Source organism: Staurois parvus, unplaced genomic scaffold (genome assembly GCF_062004578.1).
Source record: "Staurois parvus isolate SC_StPar_1 unplaced genomic scaffold, SC_StPar_1.0 ptg000696l, whole genome shotgun sequence".
NCBI lineage: Eukaryota > Metazoa > Chordata > Amphibia > Anura > Ranidae > Staurois > Staurois parvus.
Window position 1 is genome coordinate 6,851,626 of NW_028318492.1, and position 27,209 is coordinate 6,878,834.

Consider the following 27,209-nt stretch of genomic DNA (forward strand, 5'->3'; position numbering starts at 1 on the left):
CCAAAAAAATATGCGCATGAGCCGTGACCTGGAAGGAACAGAAGTTTTGCCTGTTATATGGCGTGAACTTTATGACTTGGTCGGACAATTTTCGAAATCACTGATGGCACCATTGGATTAGCGAGCGAACGTTTTCGATTTCATTCGGAATTCGAGCCATGTATGGCCTGCTTAAGCCTTTAGAATCACTTTAACTCTTGCATTTCTGGCACAGAAGACTTTCCTGAAGTTCAGCTTTCAGGGATCATCCCAGAAGGAGAGCCCTGTGATCGTCTCCTCTCCGCACTGATTGCTCTCCAAGCCTGACATCTGTAAATGAAGCTGGCAGGAGGAGCTCGCAGTGTTCCCATCCTCCCCGATGTGACTCCTAAGCCGGGCAGATCGGCTCTCCATGTCCATGCATGTCATTGTCGCCGTGCTCCCGTGTCTGTCCCTCCTCGCCGGTGACGTCAGCAGCTTGGCCGGTGCCCCCTTTGCAGCCAGCAGGAGGAGAGAGGGAGAGAGCAGAGGAGAAGAAGGCGAAGAAGAAAGGAGAGGAAGGAGGGAGGGAGTTATGCAAAGACGGAGGTCAGTGGTGAAGAGTTCGCTCGTGTCCTGGAGCAGGGTGCAGCAGAAGAGGAAGGAGCCTCCCCGACACTTGTTCTCTTCATCCTGCAGCAGGCAGCGGAGAAGAGCTCCCCCCCACCTGGCATCGCACTTGTCTTCTCCTGCCTGCTCCTCCACTTGGTGAAGTGTCCTGGGAGTTGGAGGCAGACGGTGTCCCCTCCAGCATCTTCCATCCATCGTCTAGTTGCTGATCCTGGGAGGGGAACATGGCTTCATCTGCCAGCGGGATGGAGGAGGTCCGCTCCTCGGTGCTCACCCCTCTCAAGCTGGTGGGACTTGTGTGCATCTTCCTGGCCCTGTGTCTGGACATCGGAGCCGTTCTGAGCCCAGCCTGGGTGACGGCGGACAACCAGTACTACCTTTCCCTCTGGGAGTCTTGCAAGAAACTGGGCGAGTGGAAATGTGAGAACACCCTGCAGAGCGGTGAGAGACTTGTTCCCACATCCCCATTCACTGTCATGTGTCTGCCTGCTGTCTCCTGGCACCTAACACATTCCTCTCTTCACCTCATCTACCCTACACTAGCTGATCCCTATTTACAACTACTGGGATGCTTCTGTGCTAGACTTCCAGGCTCCTGGAAGGGTTTGTTCCTATGTGGGAAGAGATGTTTGCAAATAAATCCTGTTACATCAACACTACTCTGCCGTTAGTTAAGGGTCGTAAGAAATACTGGGTGAAACAGCCTTTCTCAACCTTTTTTTTTACCTTTAGGTCTCAGGGTATCCCTGCTAAAATTAATTCATTGGGGATCAGTGGGAAGAATCCCCTTATGGTGGTGGTCAATGAGAAGAATTCCCCTTACATTGGGGATGAGTGAGAAGAATCCCCTTATGGTGGTGGTCAATGAGAAGAATTCCCCTTACATTGGGGATCAGTGAAAAGAATCCCTCTTATGTTGGTTGTCAATGAGAAGAATTTCTCTTACATTGGGGATCAGTGGGAAGAATCCCCCTTATGGTGGTGGTCAATGAGAAGAATTCCCCTTACATTGGGGTTCAGTGAGAAGAATCCCTATTATGTTGGTGATCAATGAGAAGAATTCCCCTAACATTGGGGATCAGTGGGAAGAATCCCCCTTATGGTGGTGGTCAATGAGAAGAAGTCCCCTTACATTGGGGAGCAGTGGGAAGAATCCCTCTTATGTTGGTGGTCAATGAGAAGAATTCCCCTTACATTGAGGGTCATGAGGAAGAATCCCCCTTATGTTGGTGGTCAATGAGAAGAATTCCCCTTACATTGAGGGTCATGAGGAAGAATACGACTTATGGTGGTGGTCAGTGAGAAGAATTCTCTTTACATTGAGGGTTACATGGAAGAATCCCCCTTTTGTTGGTGGTTAATGAGAAAAACACCCCTTACTTTGAGGGTCACGAGAAAGAATCCCCCTTACATTGGTGGTCAATGAGAAGAATTCCCTTTACATTAAGGGTTACGAGGAAGAATCCCCCTTTTGTTGGTGGTTAATGAGAAGAATGCCCCTTACTTTGAGGGTCATGAGGAAGAATCCTCCTTACGTTGGTGGTGGGAAGAATTAGTCTTACACTGAAGGTCACAAGGAAGAATGCCCCCTTATTTTTGTGGTCAATGGAAAGCATACCCCCTTATGTTGATAGTCAGTGGAAAGAATCTTCCTTAGGTTGGTGCTTTGTGGGAATAATGCCCACTTATGTTGGTGGTCAGTGGGAAGAATGCCCCTTACATTTGTAGTCAATGGGAAGAATGCAACCTATACATTGGTGTTCAGTAGGAGGATCACCCCTAAATTGGCGTCCATTGGGAAGAATGTCCCCCTTCATTGGTGCCTCCATTATATTGGTGATCAGTAGGTGCAGTACCCCCTTTACATTGGTGGCCTGTAGGAAGAATGCCTCTTACGTTGGTAGTCAGTGGGAAGTATGCTTCTTACATTGGGAGAAAGTGGAAAGAATGTCCCCTTACATTGGTGATCAACCAGAAGAAAGCTTTTACATTAGTGGTCAGTGGGAAAAAGGCATCTTACATTGGTGGCCAGTGGGAAAAATACTGTTTACACTGGGAGTCAATAGGAAGAATCCCCCCTTACATTGGTGGTCAGTGGGAAGAATGCTTCTCACATTGGCAATCAATGGGAAGATTGTCCCTTACATTGGTGGACAGTAGTAAAAATACCCTCTTACATTTGTGGTCAATTGGGGGAATGATCCTTACATTAGTGATCAGCAAGAATAACTGCTTCCATACCCTGGTGGGCAGTGGGAAGACTACCCCCTATACATTGGTGGCACTGGTCATTGAGAAGAATGCCTCCTTATGATTGTGGTCAGTGGGAAACATGTTCCCCTTTCGGACAGCTAAAAAGAATATTGGTGTTGTGCCAGTGGCTCAGCCAAGTGGCATTAGCACTGGACCCCTGCTGACACCACTAGGTAGGAGATCAATCAGCCACAGCTCAAGAAACCCCTAAAATAATCCAGAGGAACCTTATGGTTCCACATAACCCTGGTTGACAATGCTTGGTGTAAAGAGCAAAGTAAGTTTCAGCTCAGTATATTTTGCTTTTAAAGCTCTTCATATTTGACATTTTTAGAATTTTTTCTTTATGCATTGAATTAGTATGTTGCCTGAATCCCGAATCACTGATGAATATTTAGATTTTATTTTCATGTTTTTTAATAACGACAATATCATGCACTTATCCACTTATCACAACAACCAATCTCACATCCGTTTTAAAGCATTCAAAGGCATCAGCTGATGTGTGATTACTAGCTTTTCATTGCTGCCCATCACTGCTGTTTGCACTATGCTGTTAAAATATACCCCCATGGCCTTTAGTTGATAACACACAGAGTAGCCGGCTTAGAAAAGTAACACATAACTGACCTGCAGTCATTTTGCATTGACAGCTCTAAGCAAAGGTTGAAATCTGATTGGTTACTATGGGTTACTGCGCATCGCAGTTCTTTGCGCTGCCTTGTTCAATAAGACTGAGTGTCTACTTGTCTTTGTGTGGCTGTTGAGATACCAGCTCACTGCTGCCTTTTGTGATACATATCACATTTCCTTACAGCTTGTGCCAAGCTAGAGTACCCCCCCCCCCCAGACTCCCTGTGTATATTGTTATCATGTATGGTTGATCTTGATGTTCTAACAATTGTCTGCAAATATTACCTCTCTTACTTTAAGACACAAAACCTCTTGATGGACAATAACAGGAGCAGCATTCTGTCTATTACTTTGTGTCATCAAGTTGGATGTAAATTGATTTAAATGTCTCTAGGTGTACTCTAACTGTGTGTGCTGTCATATCTGACAGATACATGTGCAGCTTCTGTTTTTCTGTTACATGGCAAGCAAGGGGTTTTTTACCAGATGTTTTACTGGATATGCAGTCCTCTGTGTGCTGTTTAGTTTTTTTTTTGTTTGTGTATCTACATACTATAAATGTTACATGATAATTTTCCATGTTATGATGTGTGTTTATTGTTGCTGAATGCATTGGAAACATAATAACTTTAACCTGCGCTTACATTCTAGTTTAGATGAGATGAATCATCGTCTAGGAGCATATCCCCTGGTGAATTTAATGCTGCACCCAATGTCACTGCATTTGTTTAAAGCCTTTACATGAATACATTCAGCTGGAATACTGATGTATAAAATGACAGCTCAATGATTTGTATCTCTCAGCTCTGGATTACAGGAAATATACTTTTACACAGAGGGGGAAGGCAATGGTAAAAGTATAGCAAGCTGGCAATAGTGTGGTTACCAGCTCAGCATTTACTAGGAACGTTTATTTCCCTTCTATAAACTGGCAGTGATTCCCTTTATATTTTGTAACCTACTGCATCATTAAGTTTTACAAGATGCTTTTAATATGCATTATGTTCATTATGTCCAACAAAACCGAGCTGTAATAACATAGCTTTATAACTTGGCTGCTTTCTATGTTCCCCCAGCCAAGCCTTATACCACCACATAAACCCCACATGTTGGTTTGCATATTTTTCCATTCTGCAGCTGAGTTTTGTGTTCCCGAAATGGTATCATTCACTAACTGCAGTTTGTACTTTACACAGATCAATACATTTATTTTTATTTTAGGTACAGCTTTTTTTTTTTTTAAGTTTTTGGCATCAACGGTCCATTGGCTCCTGATTGTGGCTGCTGGATGGGCAAACTTATGAGAGAAAGGCAACTTCAAAAAGGTCTCCGTAGCAACCGCAATCCATTATTCCAGCTCAGTGACTTTCTGCTATAATATCCATGGTTTCCAGACAAATTTTCTATATGGCTGAGAGGGGAATGAGCTTAAAAAGAAGTATTTGCATTTCTTAGCAGCTGCATTTTTAGCATGCTTGTTGGAGTGTCTGTGTCCTCAAGACAGTATGGGAATAAGAGGCCGTGACAAAGCTTGTTGGGAATAATGCAAGGTGGCTCATGCTTATTCTAAGGCTCAATTCATGTCAGCTTTTTATGGTGGAAAACAAAAGAATGGAGTAACAATGGGCTTTTTATTACAAAGTTAAGGGAGAATTGAGGACCAGATGTGATTTTTTTTTTTGGATTTCTTTCAATCCGCCGGTCTATTTTTAACCATATTTGTCTGGTGTTCACTTTTGCCAAAGTTTCTCCTCTTATAACTTGTGCCTTTCAAGGTCATCACACAGACTGACTAGCAATTTCTTGAGTAAATGAATAATTATGCCTGAACAGGCTCTTTATGTTTGACATCTGTGGCTGTCTGATGGGGCATAAAGGCCCGTTGTGGGACTGAGGACCCCCTCCTGACATTGTTTTATTTTAGTGGTATGTGGCAAAAAATACAGTACTATACAAAACATGCTCAGTGTATCTTTGCAAAGAAAGATTTGGGATAGCTAATCCTGACAATGACATGCCAAATACTGCCCTTCTCCCTACTATGGTTACCACAGTATGCTTCTTTTGCTTGTTTAGCTCCTCATGTGGTAGAATTGAAAGTTTCACATATTTGTTAGCTGGATTCCATTCAAGTTCTTGCACAGTAATTGAAGCCTTGTGAGCTGTGTTTTAAGTAACTTGTTTTTTCATTTGGGCTTGGGAATAATGTTCCAACTCAGTTATGTGAAAGTGGATTCTTGTGGCTATACTTGGCAAAAAGTGGATAGTCCTGAACCTCTTTGTGTGTGCATGCCTTGCCATATATATTATTTAAAAAAAATAAATAAATAAATAATATAAAAAAAAAAAAATATATATATATATATATATATATATATATATACTATATTACCAAAAGTATTTTTAGGACACCCCTCCAAAACATTGGATTCAGGAGTTCCAATCGCCTTCATGGCCACAGGTTTATAAAATCAAGCACCTAGGCATGTAGACTGCTTCTACAAACATCTGTGAAAGAATGGGTCGCTCTCAGGAGCTCAGTGAATTCAGCGTGGTACCGTGATAGGTTGCCACCTGTACAATAAGTCCATCCGTGAAATTTCCTTGCTACTAAATATTCCACGGTCAACTGTTAGTGGTATTATAACATAGTAGAAACAACTGGAAACAACAGCAGCTCAGCCACAAAGGCCACGTAAAATGACAGAACAGGGTCAGCGCATGCTGAAGCACACAGTGCGCAGAAGTCGCCAACTGTCTGCAGACTCAATAGCTAAAGACCTCCAAACTTCATGTGGGCTTCAGTATGGCACAACAGTGTGTAGAGAACTTCATGGAATGGGTTTCCATGGTCAAGCAGCTGCGTCCAAGCCTTAAATCACCAAGTGCAATGCAAAGCATCAGAGGCAGTCGTGTAAAGCACGCTGCCACTGGACTCTAGAGCAGTTGAAACATGTTCTCTGAAGTGACGACTCACGCTTCTCTGTCTGGCGATCCAATCGTTGTGTCTGGCGGTTGCCAGGAGAACAGTACTTGCCTGAGAGCATTGTGCCAAGTGCAAAGTTTGGTGGAGGGGGGGTTATGGTGTTGTTTTTCAGGGGTTGGGCTTGGCTTCTTAGTTCCAACTCTTAAGGCGTCAACATACCAGGACATTTTGGAAATTTCATGCTCCCAATTTTGTGGGAACAGTTTGAGGATGGCCCCTTCCTGTTCCAACATGACTGCGCACCAGTGCACAAAGCAAGGTCCATAAAGACATGGATGAGTGAGTTTGAGGTGGAAGAACTTGACTGGCCTGCACAGAGTCCTGACCTCAACCCGATAGAATGCCTTTGGGATGAATTAGAGTGGAGACTATGATCCAGGCCTTCTCATCTGACATCAGTGCCTGACCTCACAAATACATTTCTGGAAGAATTGTCAACATTCCCATAGACACACTACTGCTAAACATTGTAGACAGCCTTCCCAGAAGAGTTGAAGCTGGTATAGGTGCAAATGGTGGGCCAACGCAATATCGAACCCTACAGAATAAGACTGGGATGCCATTAAAGTTCATATGCGTGTAAAGGCAGACTTTTGGCAATATAGTATATATATATATATATATATATAAAATCATTTATTGTATCTCAATTAGTGTTTATAATTGTGTAGCAGGGCAAAGCTTGCCACACAACAATTGTGCATTGTGAATATTGTGTATTGCCACACAGTGGAGAACAGCGGGGGATAAGTTGAAAATTACCCCTCTCTAGGTGATATTGCAATTGTTTACTCTCCTCCTGTTACTCCCATTACTTAGATATAGATTACACTGTGGGAAAACAAGGATACCATACTATTCAGTACTTCAAGATGCCAAAAAGGTTTTAAATGTTTTTGAACTTAGTAGTCTTTATAGTGTCTTTCCAATCAAAGATGGATAAAGTATCCTTTGCAATGCTCATATCATATATGCTCATTGAGATAATCTTTGTTTTTAATAGCTTCAGTTAAGGTAATGAAACTACTGGCTCATCCTGTTATTCCCCTGAATCTTGCTGTATCTCCTTCTCTGGTGCAACATTGTTTTTCAGCCTATCATCAAATGGCTGATCCCCACCAGCGTTGTTGGTACCCAAAAGAAGTGCCACCTCATTTATTTTTACTGGTTACATCTGAGGCCTTTATGAACAAGCATGCTTTGCCCATCTGGTTCCTCCACTCCTCCTTCCCTCACTCTGGCTTTAGGGTAGTGGAGTCTGGGGAGAAGATGTCCTTCTGATGTCAGTACAGAGGAGAACGCTACACTCCCTGCTCTGCAGGAAAAAGACAGGTACCAAGGCTTGTCAGTCAATTGACAGAGACTAAACATATAAAAAGGTTCTTTAATGCCATTAAAAAAAAAAAAAAAAATCTACGTGTGATAAAACTACTGTATATTAGCAACATTTGAACTGTTGTGAAAGAATGACTTCCATATACTTTGAAGGAGCACTATCTGGACAGAATATCATTTGATAGATATACAGGATTAACACATGATAGTGCAGTGTGTGAAACCCCCTTTTTTTATTTGGCATGCCTTTATTTTTATTTTCCTCATATTTATGTGAAAGTCAAGCTCCCAGCAAAAGTGATGCTGAAGGCATTAGGGGAACGATTAGCTCTACACTCCTGGAGGTGTTGGTTCTTCAGTGAATGTCTGAGGAAGAGTTGTGGTGAATGGAGCTACATTTGGCAGTGTGGTAATCAGAAGAGGTAAGCATTTACTATCTTCTTTTTCAGGCAGACCTTTTTTGGCATGACATGGTTGCTTTAACCCTTTTGCTGCCAATTACTGTATGTGTTCCATACTTCATGATAATGAAAGGGCCTAAAACAAGCTTACTACTGCAATAGCAGCCATAAGTTTGTTTTAAGTGGTTGTAAAGGCTGAAGGTTTTTTTAACGTCATGCATTCTATGCACAAAGGTAAAGATTGTTCAATGTGTGGTTCCCCCCATCAGCCCCCTAAAACTTACCTGAGTCCGATCATGATCCAACGCTGTGCAAAAGGGCCTCAGCTCTCCCGGGTCTCTCTTTCGTCATTGGCAGAGACACAGTAGCGGGAGTCATTGGCTCCCACTACTGTCAATCACAGCCAGTGTGGAGGAAGCAGGGGGCAGGCCGAGACACTCTCGGCAGGGCTTATGGACATACAGGGCTGGCTCAGGGGTGAACACACACAAATGCCCCCAGAACAAACAAACAGGGGGGAGGGGCCAGCAGCTCTGATGGGGGACCCAAGAAGAGGAAAATTAGGGCTGCTCTGTGCAAAACCAATGCACAGAGCTGAAAAGTATGAATTGTCTGTTAAAAAACTTTACAGCCACTTTAAATTCCATTCACAGGCTAATAGCTGTCTTGTATAAGTATCCACAGTGGCTGTAAAATTGCCATATCACTTCAATGTGCGATAGATGTGCAGGCCATGGTTCATGGGCTTTCCTACTGAGAGCCTGGAACCACAAAAAAATGCTTCAAGATGGTGAGTAGTGGTATAAGAGAGATCGAACTACTAGACCTCTCTTCGGTAGTGTGAACCTGGAAGCCATCTCCTCTGACAAATGTACTCAATCTAATAAGGCAGAGTGCAGGGGCAACATAACTGGTCCAACAGACCACTAATGTCTCCATAAAGGCTTGTTTACATAAGTGGCACTCCAGGGGGGGGGGTCACTTTTCAGAGGGTGGTTAAGCAGCAGTTGCTAAGAACTCAAGAATGATACTGCCACCACCTGAATGCCTGTTTTTTTCAGCAGAAGGGGGATTTTCTATTGAAATAATGTTAGTACACATTCCCGTGGTTGCGCTGCTGCAAAATGAATACAACAGGTCACAATTGGCAGAGAGTAATGTCACCAAACATGATTTATTCAAGTAAATAAAGTCGAGCCACAACTGCAAGACAAACACTTGGCTTGCATTTGTGGTGCAGCTTAATTTATTTGAATTGGTTATATTTGGCAGCAGTAGTGTTGGCCAAACGTAACCAGTTGTATACATTTTGCAGCAGCACAACTGCAGGAGTGTGTACTGACATGGCCGCTGTCCATGGTGACTTGCAGTTTGGCAGGTGGTAAAACCGCTACTCAACTACATGTTTTCACCAGTCCCCAGCTTCCCATGTAATTGAGGCTAAGGAGAGGGCCCTATCACAATGCTGATTATGTAATGCAATGGTGTTATTATGTGTTATGATACACTTTATGGTGTGAATCAGCCCTTTAAACCTTGGTCATGTTTTTATTGCTATGTGTGCCTTACTGTCTTGGTGACTTTTGTTTCCTTCATATATTGTCCTTGTCTCTGAGACAAAAAGTAGAGTCACAGACAGCAATAAAAACTTGGAAAAGATCTAATTTTTCTATACTCTATTTAACTGGTTCCCTCCTGGCCAATAGCAGATTGATGGCTGGGTGGGCCTTTCATCCCACCGAGTGGACAGCATGTGATGTCCTCCCGGTCATGTTGCCCGTGGGAAAGCAGCACGGTGATCAGTGGCTGCCTCATCAGTGCCTATCAATGCAGCTTCATCAGTGCTCATTAATGTAGCCCATCAGTGCAACCTCATGAGCGCACATCAGTGAAGAAGAAAATTTACTTATTTGTAAATTTTATAACAGAAACTAAGAAAATGTTTTTTGTTTTTTTTTTCAAAATGTTTAATCTTTTTTCATTTATTTAGCAAAAGATAAAAAAACGTGGTGAATAAATGCCACCAAAAGAAAGCTCTATTCATGTGAACAAAATGCAAAAAATTGAGTTTGGATACAGTGTTGCATGATCACGCAATTGTCATTCAATATGTGACAATGCCGAAAGCTGAACATTTACCTGGGTAGAAAGGGGGTGAAAATGCCCAGTATTGAAGTGGTTAAAACGAAACAAAAAACAAAAAAAAGCTTATTGGTGCTGGGTTTAATGCAGTTGGTTAACATGTATTCCTTTTGCATAATGAGACAAGTTATCCATAGCATATATTGTCTGCATGGTAGAGAACCTAGCATACTGTCACCTTGTTAATAGTTAGTTTTCTGACTTCTGCAACACTTTGCAGGTGCTTTTGGAATAAGGCTTTTAGATCTGAGCAGTACACCCTGTGGAATATTGAGCAGGTGGAACATGGTCATGGAAGTGATTATTTTAAGATTTTCATCTAAATAAACCCTTTTGGTGAACTGCTTCTTTAATTGCTAATTGTTTTTATCACTGCCTTTACAGTCATTCTGAAAAATAAAAATAAAAACAAAGTAAAGCTAACATTAGATCTGGCTACATGCCAGTTTGAACGAAGGAAAAGGAGGGGGTTCGAGCAAGGCGTGGAGTTCTTTTTTTAAGTATTCTCATGTGATACTGGTTATTGACAGAGGGCCAAGACAGTAGAGTTAACATGCAGCTGATAAATTGTTTATTCTCATATTTTCATACACTCCCAATAGTCATTGCTTTTTTATTTTGCTTGGACTAGTTTAACCACTGTGATAGGAAGAACTACTGGAAGCAAAACTATATGCATTTCGGTTACAGAATTAGCAGTTCTGTAAAAAGAGTTATTTTTTTCATTAGAGCAAAATGATTCAGTAAATTTGTGCAAGGACGTATAATAATGTGAAAAGCAGAGTAATCCAGATGCATACTTAACTAAATCTGGTTGTCATAGCCTTCAGGGATCTGCATAACTCTTTGGCTGACTACTTGCTAGTGTTGACCACACCTGCAAAGTCAATCATCATCGACTTCTAAAGGGCAGTTTCCCACAACAGGAGACACTCAGGGGATGGCCCCATGAAAGTTGATGTGGATTGAATGTGCAGGCATGGGCAGCAGCAAGAAGAAGATATATGAAAGTTGTGAAGAATGAGGACAAACTCAGTCGTTGATTTCAAATAAATATGTATCAGGGGCAGGGTTGAGTTTGTTAGCGGTTAGTTGTTTAGCAGAAGTAAACTGCAAAAGAGCAAAAAAATCGAAAAAATCTTCTCCCTGCAAGTTAAGAGCATAATGTGCTAGTATGCATCACATACTAGCACATTATGTAAGACTTACCTGATAATGAAGACCTCCAGCGGAGTGCTCTCACAGCTCCCCGAGGCTTCCATCTTCACCCGGTCTTCCTTCCAGGTTCACAAGCTGTGGCCATCTGAAAACGATTGGCTGAGCCACGTTGTGCGAGAGTCTTGGACCGTGCAGGAGTCTTGGACCTGACACAGTTTTCTCAATGCACGGCATTCCATCCATTGAGAGGGCAGTGCACATGCGCCAGTGACATCACCGGAGCTTCTACGGTAAATATCTCTTAAATGGTGCATGTTTAGGAGATATTTACAGTACCTAAGGCTTATTAAAGGCTTACCTGTAGGTAAAAGATACAAAATTGAGTTTACTTCCTCTTTAAGGCTCCTTTTTTTTAAGAGTTTAGAAGTGTTTAGGAGCGTTTAGCGTTTTTTCTGCTGGACTCTACAATAACATTTTTTTTTCTGCTCCTAGATGCTGAAGCTTAAAACATGCTAATAGCCTATAATAGTGTGCATGAACACATAGGATAACACTATTTAGCTTCTAGGAGCAGAAAAAATGCTAATAACAGCTTCTAGGAGCTTACAAAATGCTAGTGTGCATGGAGCCTAAGGGTGGGTGGGTTGAGTTTGTGAAGGTAGTAGGCACAAAAGATTTCTGTACTTTCTCTAAAAGTACAGTTATCCCTTAATTTCAGCTTAATAACAGTGCCTAGGCCTGAGAGGTTCAGTGCACATGTGTGGGAATGAGAGCATCCCACCCTATCCAATCAAGATGACTGGCATCTGGAAGAAGCCAGAGAGAAGATACTGGATACAGTGTCCGATCTCATGGGCATGGTACTATTGATGCATAGAAAAGTATTGCAGACTTTAGTTCCACTTAAAACAGTCATGTGTGTTGCTCATGTAGGGCAAAGAAACAGGTTTAAGCTAATGCTGTCCTCCAGAGCAGAATGTACAGGTGAAACTCAAAAAATTAGAATATCGTGCAAAAGTTCATTTATTTCACTAATGCAACTTAAAAGGTGAAACTAATATATGAGATAGACTTATTACATGCAAAGTAAGATAGTTCCAGCCGTGATTTGTCATAATTGTGATGAATATGGCTTACAGCTCATGAAAACTTCAAATCCACAATCTCAGAAAATTAGAATATTACATGCAATCAATAAAACAAGGATTGTACATAGAACAATATCGGACCTCTGAAAAGTATAAGCATGCATATGTACTCAGTACTTGGTTTGGGCCCCTTTTGCAGCAATTACTGCCTCAATGCGGAGTGGCATGGAAGCTATGAGCCTGTGGCACTGCTGAGGTGTTATGGAAGACCAGGATGCTTCAATAGCGGCCTTCAGCTCTTCTGCATTGTTTGGTCTCATGTCTCTCATCTTTCTCTTAGCAATGCCCCATAGATTCTCTATGGGGTTCAGGTCAGGCGAGTTTGCTGGCCAATCAAGCACAGTAATCCCACGGTCATTGAACCAGGTTTTGGTGCTTTTGGCAGTGTGGGCAGGTGCCAAGTCCTGCTGAAAAATGAAGTCATCATCCCCATAAAGCTCGTCTGCAGAAGGAAGCATGAAGTGCTCCAAAATCTCCTGGTAGACGGCTGTGTTGACCCTGGACTTAATGAAGCACAGTGGACCAACACCAGCAGATGACATGGCTCCCCAAATCAACACAGACTGTGGAAACTTCACACTGGACTTCAAGCACTGCAAGAAGTGTGTGCCTCTCCATTCTTCCTCCATACTCTGGGTCCTTGGTTTCCAAATGAGATGCAAAAGTTGCTCTCATCAGAAAAGAGGACTTTGGACCACTGAGCAACAGACTAGGTCTGTTTTTCTTTAGCCCAGGTAAGACGCTTCTGACATTGTTTGTTGTTCAGGAGCAGCTTCACATTTACGACAATACAACATTTGAAGCCCATGTGCAGGATCTGTCTATGTGTGGTGGCTCTTGATGCACTGACTCCAGCCTCAGTCCACTCCTTGTGAAAGTCCCCAACACTTTTGAATGGCCTTTTCCTGTCAATCCTCTCCAGGCTGTGGTCATCCCTGCTACTTGTGCACCCTTTTCTTCCACACTTTTCCCTTCCATATAACTTTCTATTAATGTGCTTTGATACAGCACTTTGGGAACATCCAACTTCTTTTGCAATTACCTTTTGAGGCTTTCCCTCCTTATGGAGGGTGTCAATGATGGTTTTCTGCAGAACTGTCAGGTCAGCAGTCTTTCCCATGACTGTGATTCCTACTGAACCGGACTGAGAGACCATTTAAAGGCTCAGGAACCCTTTGCAGGTGTTATGGCTTAACCACTCCAGAGGATTTACCCCCCTTAATGACCAGGCCTCTTTTTGCTACTCAGCGCTGCACTATTTCAACTAATAATTGCGCGGTCATGCAATGCTGCACCCAAACAAAATTTACGTCCTTTTTTCACACAAATAGAGCTTTCTTTCGGTGTAATTTGATCACCTGTGCGCTTTTTATTTTTCATGCTATAAACAAGAAAGGCCAAAAATTTTGAAGAAAAACAATATTTTTTACTTTCAGCTATAAAAAATATATAGTAAACTCAAAGTTATTTATAAATTTAGGCCAAAATGTATTCTGCTACATGTTTTTGGTAAACAAAATCCCAATAAGTGTATATTGATTGCTTTGTGTGGAAGTTATAGCGTCTACAAACTATGGTATAAATACTGCAATATTTTCTGCTATACAGCGCTGCGCTAGTTTAACGGACAATTGCGCGGTCATGCAATATGGTACATAAATGAAATTTACATCCTTTTTTTCCCCACAAATTGAGCTTTCTTTCGGTGGTATTTGATCGCCTGTGCGGTTTTTATTTTTTGCGCTATAAAAAAAGGCTGACAATTTTGAGGGAAAAAAAACATTATTTTGGACTTTTTGCTATAAAACATGTCCAGTAAAAAAAAAATGCAAAAATAAAATTTAGTCATAAATTTCTGCCAAACTGCATTCTGCGACATGTCTTTGCTAAAAAAAAACTCAATACGTGTAAATTAATTGGTTTACGTGAAGTTATAGCGTTTACAAATGGCGGGAAAGATACTGGGATTTTTAGGGTTTTTTTTATACTAATAATGGCGGCGATCAGCAAATTATGGCAGCGATCAGCGACTTATGGCAGCAACTTATGGCGGGACTGCGGGATTCTGACATTGGGGGGTACTGACTTGGGGTCACTGACATCCCCAAAAACACTAATACAGTGATCAGTGCAAAAAAAACCCACTGACACTGTACTAATGGCAATGGGGAGGAAGGGGTTAACTTTATTTTGCAGGGAAGGGTTATAGGAGTGAGGGGAGTGTTTTACTAGGGGGCGGGGGTGTGTACTGGACGGGACAAGGCTGATCGAGAAAGAGAAACTGTTCTTTCTCAATCAGCTCATCCTCAAGCTGACAGGGAAGTGACAGACAGCACAGCTTGAACTATCTTGCTTTGCATGTAATGAGTCTATCTCATATATTAGTTTCACCTTTTAAGTTGCATTACTGAAATAAATGAACTTTTGCACGATATTCTAATTTTTCGAGTTTCACCTGTACTTACCTTCATTTTGCTTCATCGCCATTCTGGTCAACCATAGGAGTGAATTAAATATCTGGTATTTTTTGTTATAGGGGAGCATATGGCTCATTTCCCTTTCTCACATTTGACTGTTCTGGTGCTTTTTGATTGGGTCAGCAATGCCACATGGAGGTGGGGAGAACATTCTTAGCCCTGTGTAAGCTTCAAATAGAGTATTTATTCCACGTTTCCTTTCTTCACTCCTGGTGGCTGGATGGGGCAATGAGAGAGTCAAGAAAATGGGAGTTAACAATGCTGTAGATGGGTGTATTAAAGTGAACCTGTTTGCTTTAACCGCTTCCCAGCCACCCTATAGCAGAACTACTACTACAGGGTGGCAGGGCTGCACAAAATTGCATATATATTCGTGATTTTGTATATCCAGGTAGGGTGCGCACACGCGCCCTACCCATGCCGCCATTGGCGGCTACAACTGTCGATCACGAGGTCCCGCCCTGAGATTCCCCACTAGCACTCGGCGATCGCTGAAGAACAGTGACAGGAGAGGTCTGTATGTAAACAATACAGATTTCTCCCCTGTCGGTTCCAGCATGCTGCTTAGTATTGCTCTGCATAGCAGAGCAATACAAAGCAGCATGCTTGCACAGTAAAACATATACAGTAAAACACACACAGCACACAGTTAACCCTTTGATCGCCCCAAATGTTAATCCCTTCCTGCCCAATGTCATTAGTACAGTGTCAGTGCTTTTTTTTTAGCACTAATCACTGTATTAGTATCACTGGGGATGTCAGTGACAGTTAGTCCCCCCCCCCCAGTGTCAGAATGCCCGCCACAAACCCGCAGCCCCACTATAAGTTGCTGATGGCCGCCATTACTAGTATAAAAGAAAACGTATAACTTTCACGTCAACCAATTCATTTACACGTATTGGGATTTTTTTTCAGCAAAGACATGTAACAGAATACGTTTTCGCCTACATTTATTAAGAAATTAGATTTTTTAGATTTTTTCATTGGATATGTTTTATAGCAAAAAGTAAAAAATATTGTTTTGTTTTTTTCAGAATCGTCAAGTCTTTTTTTGTTTATAGCACAAAAAATAAAAAATATATTTATTTCTTTAAGCCGTTTTAATTTAGTTGTTTCCATTTTTTATTTTTATTTATTTATTATTTGTTTTTATTATTGTGGGTTTTTTTTATCACATATTCTTTTCTTCTGTGTTTATAGATATACATTTTGACTCTTTTTTTTTCTTTTTTACCGATTCAGCTGTGTTACTACGTAATTGTGAGAAGTGGGCACAATTTACTTTCTCTTAGATGTCAGAGTAATGTGTATTACTTTTTTAGAAGCAACCATGCTCATGTTTCATTATCTGGTAATTTAAAGTCATTGAAATAAGGTTGCCAAGGAGTTTTGTTTTTCTGGGGGATCAGCAGTTTCTCTGAGTCCCAGCACAGTTGTGATATAGCGTATAAAGGTATACTGAGACAACCCCAGCTGACATGTTATTGTGATTTAAACAAAAGCTTCTTCTTGGAATTGCTATGTGGGTATTCAGGCACATGAAGAGAATTGGTTTCTGAGAATGGACAGATGTACTGTAAAGAAGAATTGTATGGCAGTGGTGTAACATCTGGTATTTTGTAACATTTTAACAAGTACATTTGTAACACTTTAACACTTTACGTTAGTCTTCAGGAAAGTAAATGAATGGATATATTTTACATAGTTCATTATACTTAGATTTCTGCAAAAGGTAAAATGATATATTTTAGTACCAATTTTGACAAAGTAGGATTGGTACTTGTCCAGAATTTGTTTAAGCTGAACTCAAAGCAGATAAAATACATACATTTGAACTGTTTAACCTACTAGATTTGTATTTCTGTTTGGCCAGTCTTATGATCCAGGCACACTGCCAATCACCATGTCCAGATGTTTTATATCCACTACAGCTTATTGATTGGACAATGAAGCTGTAGCACAAGGCTCCATGCACACTAGAGGTTTTTTTAAGCTCCTGGAAGCTATTATGATAAAAAAAATTCTGCTTCTAGAAGCTAACAGTGTTATCCTATGCGTCCATGCACGCTATTTTATGCTAGAAGTGTTTTTCAAGCTTCAACATTTAGGAGCAGAAAAAAAAATGTTTTTGTAGAGTTTTTGGGAGCATTTTCCCAGCAGAAAAAAAAAAACACTTCTAAACATTACTAAAACCCTCCTAACAGTTTTTTTAAGCTTTTTTTTCAAGCTTCAACATTTAGGAGCAGAAAAAAAATGTTTTTGTAGAGTTTTTGGGAGCATTTTCCCGGCAGAAAAAAACACTCCTAAACACTACTAAAACCCTCCTAACAGTGTTTTTAAAGCTTTTTCTTTATGTACTGTAAAGACGCTAATGAAATGCTGACGCTCCTAAAGGCTACTAGAATGCTACTACAAGCCAGCACAAAAATGCTATTATCAGTGTTTTTTCATCCAGTGTTTTTTTTTCTAGCATTTTCTGAGCTTAAAAAAATTGTTAGTGTGCATGGAGCCTAAAGGATAAGTTCAACTTAAAAATAAAAATACAAAAATAAATGCACATTATTATCAGGTAAAAGAAAAATGTGCAATTATTATTTTTTTTTCTCTGAGGAGACTGCAGATTGCTAGTGCAGTTGTCTGTCCATATGGGTAGGCAGTTACCTGAGAGAAGGACAAATCAGTGAACTACCAGAGCGCTCACTAGCACCCTTGTAGTTCAATGATTGATGGTACTTGTAGGCATTCACTCACAGGAAACAGTAAATGAATGAAACGATGGGTGAAGTCCCGTGCGGCCACTTTATTTTCAAATTGTAACAGTGGATGCGGGGCGAAGAGCCCCCAACCTCTGTCACAGGGATGGGGAATTGAAGGGGGGTGCAGAGGCTGCAGATGCTGGAAAATATTACATGTTCCACCCTAAAACTGGGTGGAACATGTAAGATGTTCCGAAGATGAACTTATACTTTAACCACTTTCCCGCCGTTCTATAGTAGAGCTACTGCTACAGGGAAGCAGAGCTGCATAAAATCACATGTATGTATATATATATATATATATATATATATATATGATTTGCATTCCCTGGCAGGGGGCCCTACCCGGGTCCCGACTGGAGATTCCCTGCTGGCACTGGTGGTTGTCGGACAAAGCTGACAACACAGGTCTCTCTCCTGCCAGCAAGGACATGCTGCTGTGTATTTCTCTGCACAGCAGAGAAATACACAGCAGCATATCTCCCTCGTAAAACACACACAGCACAATATGTACAACAGCACACAGCACACTGTTAACCCTTTGATCACGCCAGATGTTAACCCCTTCCTTCCCAGTGTCATTAGCACAGTGTCAGTGATTTTTATTAGCACTGATCAATGTATTAGTGTCATTGCGATGTCAGTGGAAGTAAGTTCCCATCCAGTGTCAGAATGCCTGCTGCAGTCCCGCTATAATTCACTGATCGCCGCCATTACTAGTATTAAAGAAAAAAAAATTCTAGTATATATACCGCCATTTGTAGACGCTATAACTTTCACATAAACCAATTAATTTACATGTATTGAGATTTTTTTTCAGCAAAGACATGTAGCAGAATACATTTTTGCCTAAATTTATGCAGAAATGTGATTTTAAATTTTTTTTGCTGGATATGTTTTATCGCAAAAAGTAAAAAATATTGTTGGTTTTTTTTCAAATTTGTCGGTCTTTTTTTGTTTATAGCACAAAAATGTAAAAAACACACAGATGATCAAATACCACTGAAAGTAAGCTCTATTTGTGGGAAAAGGGACATCAATTTACTTTATGTACAGAATTGCATGACCACGCAATTGTCAGTTAAAAGAACGCAACGCCATATTGCAAAAAATGGCCTGGTCAGGAATGGGGGTAAATCCTCTGGAGGGCAAGTGGTTAATGGACTAACACTCACAGCTTATTTCTGCTTTTATAATTTTTCTCCCATCACATGAGCACTGCAGCAAATCCTGATTTTTGCTTAGTTCTGACCATCTTCCAGTATGAATGCCACTATATACAAGACTCTTAAGAGGTCACTATCAAGATATCCTTTTATTACATTTAATAATTTTTAATGAATAGTTAACTACAGGAGTTCAGGTCTAATGTTTTTAACTGCCCTAACAAAAACATCAGTTTTGGCTGTAAAATTGGAAATAACAACTTTGCAACCCAACAATTCATGAGTGAGAACATCATTTATCATTTTTGTATATATAAGGCAGCAGAAATGCCTTCTATTACAAGAGGGAAATGGCTATATTTCACCTTTGAAAGTCAGAAGCAAAATACACTAAATTTCCTAAAGCCTCAGATTAATTAATCACATAGTCACAAGCGACTGTGTGATCACAGAGCAGTAACAAACCCTGTAGCCTGTGGCAACTCTGTGTTTTCCATTTGTAACACTTTACACTGACAGGTTCGTAAAATGTCTTCACCCTGGCAAAGCAGTAATAGGAGGACAGAACCAGGCTGTTTTACTCTGAGAAGTGACTAAGTCAAATAAAGGGACCATGTTGTTATTCCGTTCATTTCAATAATACTCTTCCTATACATTTTTATGTGCATTTAGCACTGTGTTGTACTTGGTATTTACCTGTGAAAGCCTCCTTTGTAGACATCCAAAAGGTCTTAGAATACTGCTGGGTTCTGGTAAAGCAGCAGTAAACCGCAAATAATAAAACAAAAAAATCTTCTCTCTGCAAGTTAATAGCATAATGGGCTAGTATGCATTGCATGCTAACACATTATGAAAGACTTACCTGAAAACAAAGCCCTCCAGTGGAGTGCTGTCATGACTCCCTGGGGCTTCCATCTTCACCTGGTCTTCCTTCCAGGTTCACAGGCTGCACCGGTTTGAATGGCCAAGCCGCGATGCCCTCACACCCGTGTATGTGCGCGGGAGTCTCGGCCATGGCACAGCTCTCTCAATGGATGGCACGTCGTCCCTTGAGAGTGCAGTGCGCATGTGCCGGTGATAATACCGGTGCTGCTAAAGCACGTTTGCATGTTTAGGAGATATTTACTGTACCTACAGGAAAGCCTAATTATAGGCTTCCCTGTAGGTATAAATAAACAAACGGGAATTTCACTCTGTATAGGTCAGCCTTTTTCAACCAGGGTGCCTTCAGGATTCTTCAGGGGTGCCTTGGCAAAATGCCTAAAAATTGCCCAAAAATGGTATCCATGCCAGTGGAATGGATGAAGGCTGTCTTTTAGTTACACAAAGCCACAGGTTTTCACTGTTCACCATTACAACTTATTAGCCATGAGCATCCTAACAACCAATGACATCATCGGTTAATATGGTGGACATGTGCGCTTACATTGCATCCTTGTTTGCCCCTCTCTTGCCCCTGTCCATCAGCATTGGGGTTACATTAGATTAGTGATGGAGAGAAACTGAGGAGTACCAGTGTGCAAAGGTGTATTTGCTTTGGAAGAATAAATCACTTCTAATGTAGAGTGTCCTACATGTGTAGATGTTCCTACACTATGTAAAACTGTTAATTTAGTTATTTACATTTTAATATGGGGTGCCTTGAGATTGTACAGAATTTTAAAGGGTGCCTTGACTGAAAAAAGTTTGGGAAACCCTTCTATAGGAGATACTTTCTTTATCCACACAGCCACATTAACCCTTTCCCTGTAAGAAACCATTTTGTTAATTGTGTTTATTAAATGTATATTTTCAGTAATAATTGTGTTTATTAAATGTATATTATCAGTAATATAAATTCATTTTAGTGCACACAAACTCAATATAAGACCCATTTTTGTAAAATGTTAAAGAGGAGGTTGTATTGAATAAATAGACACCAAACATATCACGCCTTAAATTGTGTGTTCCCATGAAATGGCTAAGACTCCATGTACACGGGACATTTCTGAACGATGGAAACTGACTGCTGGAAAACATAGGTTAAAAAACGTCTGTTTAGCCATGTTTGCATACCGCGTTTATGCGTGTTTATGAGCGTTTGTGTTTAGAAGCATTTTTTTTAACGATAACCTCAGGAGACCTTCCAAAATGCCCAGAATGCACTGAAAAACAGTAAAAAAATTAACTATTTCAGACATTTTGAGAGAAATAGAGAGAACAGAAGCAGAGAGAACAGTATTTATTGAGATTAGCTGCCTTTTTTTTTGTGGTGTTTGGATGTGTTCCAGCTCATTTCTGTGCAGAAATTATTGCAGCAGTGTCTAACATATTTTCTTTCATGCAAAACCTCAAAGTATGGTGTACCAGGTCCATTTGACTACAGGGAAAACGCTTTACATGCATTTTTCATGATGAAAAAAGGCTCTGGACAGCATCTGGAAATGGAAGAGTTAAAAAAAAAAGCATTTTGCGTTTGAAACGCTAATAAAATCTACTGCTGAACGCAAGTTTTCTGCGTTCAAAAAAAGCAACTGTAAACTCAACTGCCTGTAAATGACTGTAAACGACGATGTGTACATGGACACATAGGAAACCATTAGGGAGAGTTCAGGGGCTGCTGAAAAAATGTTGAACAGCTCCTAAACGTGAGTTTATCAGCTGCAGTGTACATGAGCCCTTACGACTGTGTTACACAGAATTTTCTATAGGCAACACTTTAAAAGCTTTTGAGACAATTTAGAATCAACAGCGAATGATTGCTCTGACATACGTGGAGTGTGGTTCAATTGGTTTTTCATAACCAGGCACATCCAGCATGCGTGTTTGTGTTGATACATGCATGTATTTGGGAGCCGTCTTATTTAAAACTTTTTGGGGTATTTTTTTTAATTTTCTTTATTAAACATTTTTAACTTAACTTTATTGCTATCACAAGGAGGGCCCCCTAGTAGAAAGTGTAAATCCTCACCTTATAAAACAGCCCATTCAGTTCCAAATACAAATGAAGGGCAAAACATTTATGTTAAAAAAAACATTATGCATAACTTTTTTTCCCCCTTTTATAAGTGATCACATACCTTCTGCTCTCAGCCGCTTAAAGTGCTATGGAAGGAGAAACAGCAGTACACTAATCTTCCCAGGCTTTGGAGGGAAGAGGCATATCCATCCTCTGGAACTCCCTGCCCCAACCCATCAGATTATCACCTACTCTCCTCTCCTTTAGGCGCACCCTGAAAACCCATCTCTTCAGGGAAGCCTACCCCACCCCCTGCTAACTTGCCTCCCTCCTCCACTCTTCCTACCACTCCATCCCCCACAGCTATCTCCTCCTGTGCCACCACCCCCTCCCTCCTAGATTGTAAGCTCGAAAGAGCAGGGCCCTCAATCCCCTCATGTTTTGCATTGTATTGGTATTGTTCTGTCACATGTTCTGTCTCCCTTTGTAATGTACAGCGCTGAGCGAACTATTGGCGCTTTATAAATACTGTATAATAATAATAATAATATCAACAGAAGTCTAATCAGTGGATTATCTCCCAGCCAGGGGCGGCATGACCATTTGGAAACTCGGGCACTGCCCGAGGGCCCGGGGACAGTAGGGGGCCCCATGAGATGCCCCTGGTACCTTTTTCATAGGCTTTTTTGTGTTTGGGCAAAGACACAGGGGCCCCATGATCCCCTATTGCCGGGGGGCCCCATGAGTTGTCAGTCCGTCCCTGCTTCCAGCACAGGCAGAACACTGGCCATGCTGTGTTCTCATGCCTATTGTGGTCATTATTTTTTATTGGAAAGCAGAGGGACAGGCAGGAACACCAGGGATTTCACACAAAGCAGACAATAAAAAGAAAACAGGATACTTTTTCATACATAGTACAGCAGGCACATATCAAGAATATGAAATGTTGGGTTTACATATTCTTTAAGAGTTTCCAGGGGTCTATTAGAGCTCTAGTGCCATCATTTACTCTGCTGAAACTGATCGATCACAGACTGTTTGACATCCTTGAACCAGGAAATTATCAGAGATAAGTGATCCAGGTTCATACAACCAGGAACACATGGCAGGGGATGGGTCAGCTAATTGTAAAAAGATAAACACAGGTGGCCCAAAATTCTATACATCCTCTGTACCCTACCTATGCATCTCGTTAATTTCATACTGTAGACCTAAATGCAACATAAACATTCTAAACCACAGGTGTAAAACACAAGCCCAGTGGGCCGAATCCAGTCCTCCAGGCTATTCCATGTGGCCCTTGCACCTCTCCTGCAGGTACCCCCTTGTCTCCGCCCCCACCTTGTCTCAGCAGTCAGCAGCAGAGAGGAGAATAGAACTCCTCTGCCAAATCTTGCACCTCTCAGTGCAGCTGCAGCATCCCCTCATCTCTGCCTCCCCTGCTCTCAGCATTCAGCAGACTCTGGTAACTGACTCCACTCCTCCTCTAGTCCTCCTCCAGACCCTGCACTTTCTGCTTTCCAGCTCTGCCCCCAAAGGGGTTCACGGTGATGTTAGGGGGTTGTGGGATTTTTGAAATCTGATGTAATGGAGGGTGGGATGCTCTGGACATCTAGTCTTACAGATTCAATCGGCCCTTTGAGGGCAACCATAATGCTGATATGGCCCGTGATGAAATGGAGTTTGACACCCCTGTTCTTAACAAACACAAGTCATTAGGAGGGTGGGGACTTCCCAGTCAATATGACTACTATAAAGTAGTGATATTGGACCAATGCAAATATTGATGACTTACCAGCCATAATAAATTATGGGCTTCTATTGAAGCCCACACTGTTACTGGGCAGAACCCAAAGTCACTGCTGCTAGCGGTACAGAAATGAGCTAATATCCCTACCGTTAAGCTTCCTACTTTACGTGCCAATCTGGAAACTTGGATTTTTGTTCTCATACACATACCCCCTCCACCAAATTTTTTATGCACTTGCAAGGTTTTGGCAACTTTATACCAGACTTAAAAGTACAGTCTTGCATGTAGAAAGGTATGCATTAAGTTGATCACCTATATGTAAATGATAGTCTTTAATCCTTTTTTTTAGTTTTAGCCTGGGAATATCACTTACCACTGACAGATCAATTTGTGTATACTCAAATCTCTCACTTACTACAAATGCATGACCTTTGTTCAAAGAAACGTCTTTTTAAATGATACAGGAAAAACACTAAAACCATCTTGGTATTCTACCCCATTGAGTACCTCTAATTTCTTTAACCCCTTGATGCCAACGTAACACAAATATGTGGCCTCACAGAACTGGCCTTTTTTCCATGGGGCCGCCTATTTGCGTACCTGTCTTTCTGCTGGGAGCACGCCTCACAGTGCGCTCCCAGCACAAAGACCATGGTGTCAATGAGAGTCCCGAGTCCCGTTTTAATGATCGGGACCTGGGACTCCTGATTCCAGGTCACATGATGGCTGTGATAGACTCTGATTGGCTATCACAGTGATCAATCACTGTACAGTCCGGCAGCCTTGTGTTTTTTCTCTCTCTATGAATGGAGAAGAGAGATACATTGTATCTCTCTAACTCCTGGCATAGAGGGGAAAAAATGTTTGTAAAAAAAAAAAGATAAATAAATATTTAAAAATAATATAAAGAAAGAAAAAAATACCTAGATCAAGGTTTTATCTAGTTCAGTGCCAGGGTAAGTGCTTGGGTCAAGGTCAGGGTCAAAAGTCAAGGTCAAAAGGTCAGGGTCAAAGGTCAGGATTTAAAAAAAAATGGTATCAGTGTGTTTTAGGTAAAACAAATACAAAACAAAATGTGCACTATTGTTTCTGGGCTGTACTACGGGCACAAACAACAAATAACATACACATATATGGTATCGCTGCGACCGTCAAGAGCTGGAAAATTTATTTTGGGTTGTTCTTTGATGGTAGGTTATCGTAGTAATAAAACACACAGCTAAATTTAAAAACAAATATTTTTTTTACTATTTTGGGCCAGTTTTCCTTTTGATAATAAAAAAAAATCAGGAGATATCCATTACCATTTACCACCAAATGAAAGCCCAATTTGTCCTGAAAAAAAACAAGGTATAATTCACCTGGATATACAAAGTAGTTGTGATGATATGTACGGTTTTACTAACATGTCAACGTTGCAAATTTATGCTTAGGCATTTAGATTTGTTTTACCCTTAGGCGTGAAGGGGTTAAACAATTATTCTGTGGGATGTAACATCCTTATTGCACTACACAATGATCTACTGTATATTACACTTTTAGTATAAAGACTGGTTTCTATGTTACTAATTTCTATATGCACTTAACCCCTTCACGCCGGCGCCTCCCGGCCCTTTAAGGGTTTCAAAAAGCCGGGAGGCGGGGTTTAGGGTCATGTCACATGATTGAGAAATGTCCCGATTGAAAGAGGAGATCGGGACCTTTCCGTGAGTACTGGACATGTGTGCTGGGAGCACGCAGGGCGAGCACTCTCTGCACATATGTTCTTTTTTAATAGAACACAAATGTACGTCCGCTCTGCGTCTAGGCCCAGACATCGGGAGGCCGCACATTTGCGTTCGGCCGGCGTGAAGAGGATAAACTTTCTTTTGTTCTAAAACTAGTTCTATAATCACTCCTAACTCAACAAGTTCTAACATTGTGGATACTATCCAATTGATTTACATAGCTAAATGGAAGACTTGCACATATATTACTATGATTACAGCTGCAATCACCCAAGTGTGGATTCCTACAGCAACGTGTGAATACTTGTACTCGTGGAGCTCAATTTTCCTTGTTGGATAATAAATATGTGTCAATGCGTTGCTATTTTTGATTTTCTGCACAAGATGGAAAATGTTAATAAAAATTCAGTGATTAAAATGGTAAACCCAGCTAGGAATTTGTTTACATGTTGGTGCTGTTGCTGATGTAATGCTTACGTCAACTGCTGAGAAAGGGTTAAGGATTCTGTTGAGAGGGATGGAGGAGCTGTGCCAGAACAGGCAAGTAATTAGACACTTCTAGTAGAGATGAGGGCTATGATGTGGCCTGGTGGAGGGGAACTGTGAATGTGCCAGGAAATCAACTCTTCTTGGAGTGATCAAATTTCCTAGCATGTTCAAAGGCATATTGGAAATTAATAAAAAATAGTTTTTGTAAAGAAAATATGCTGTAAGTAAGTATTTAAAATACTGGATTTTTATGTGCATTCACTGCAATTTGATGTAAAGTTCAACTCTGTGGAAGTATATTTTTTCCCATTTCTCCCTTCCATTCCCCTCTAACACATGCTACTAGGTGTTAAGTTTACCAAGTTTTTTTTAGCAGGTGAAGACAGTTATTCTCATTTGAGTCCCACAATCCAGGTCTGTTGCTGATGCTGTTCTGTTTCCACCTGTTAACCCTCTCAAACCGGCCCCCTTTGCTTCTATTAGTTCAGTATCTGGTCTATTCTGGGTCCCGACAGAACCCAGGAATATACTATGATACTATCTAGTGACCAAAAGCAATATTCACCATTCTACATCAATTAAATATGTTTGCTCAACACACGAAATAGCCTAATAACATTATTTTTCCCATTTGCACAGAACAAATGTACATAAACGTTCACTGGGCAAATTGCTATACAAATTCTTTTTACATATATTCCCTGAAGTGTGTTAATAGCAGAATTAGTGGGCTGAAAATAAAGGGAGAATGGTTCGAAGAAAAAAAAAGAAAACAAATGTAGTAACCACATTTGGTAAGCTGCAATATACAAGCTCAATTGCAAAAAAGTCAGGACACTGTGTAAAATCTACATAAAAACAGAATTCAGTGATTTGCAAATCTCATAAACCCATATTTTATTCACAATAAAACAAAGAAAAAAGAAAATGTACTGTTTTAAAAGAAAAATAAAATAATTTTGAAATTGATACCTGCAACACATCTCAAAAAAGTTGGGGCAGGGCAACAAAAAAACTGGAAAAGAAAGTGTTTTATATTGTGAATAAAATGTGGGTTTATTAGATTTGCAGATCATTGCATTTTGTTTTTATGTAGATTTTACACAGCGTTCCAACTTATTTGCAATTGGGGTTGCATTAAATTTTTGTTTGTCTCAAATTTTATGTGGAAGGGTACTGCAATGGTCTTCCTCACAAAAAAAGCTTCACAAAAGACTAAATAAGAACATTGTGGGTATACAAACCAATGGAAACACATCAAA

The 27,209-nt window shown here is 40.8% G+C and overlaps 1 protein-coding gene across 1 annotated transcript in view; it reads left to right on the forward strand.

Annotated features, from left to right (window-relative positions):
• The first annotated feature begins 365 nt into the window (after positions 1–365).
• TMEM47 (transmembrane protein 47) overlaps positions 366–27,209 on the forward strand; it is a 141,787-nt gene continuing 114,943 nt past the window's right edge. The window contains exon 1 of the mRNA XM_089653004.1: positions 366–1,029. Within this exon, the coding sequence (XP_089509130.1) occupies positions 813–1,029 (217 nt within the window). The 5' untranslated portion in view covers positions 366–812. The remainder of the gene's footprint in view (positions 1,030–27,209) is intronic.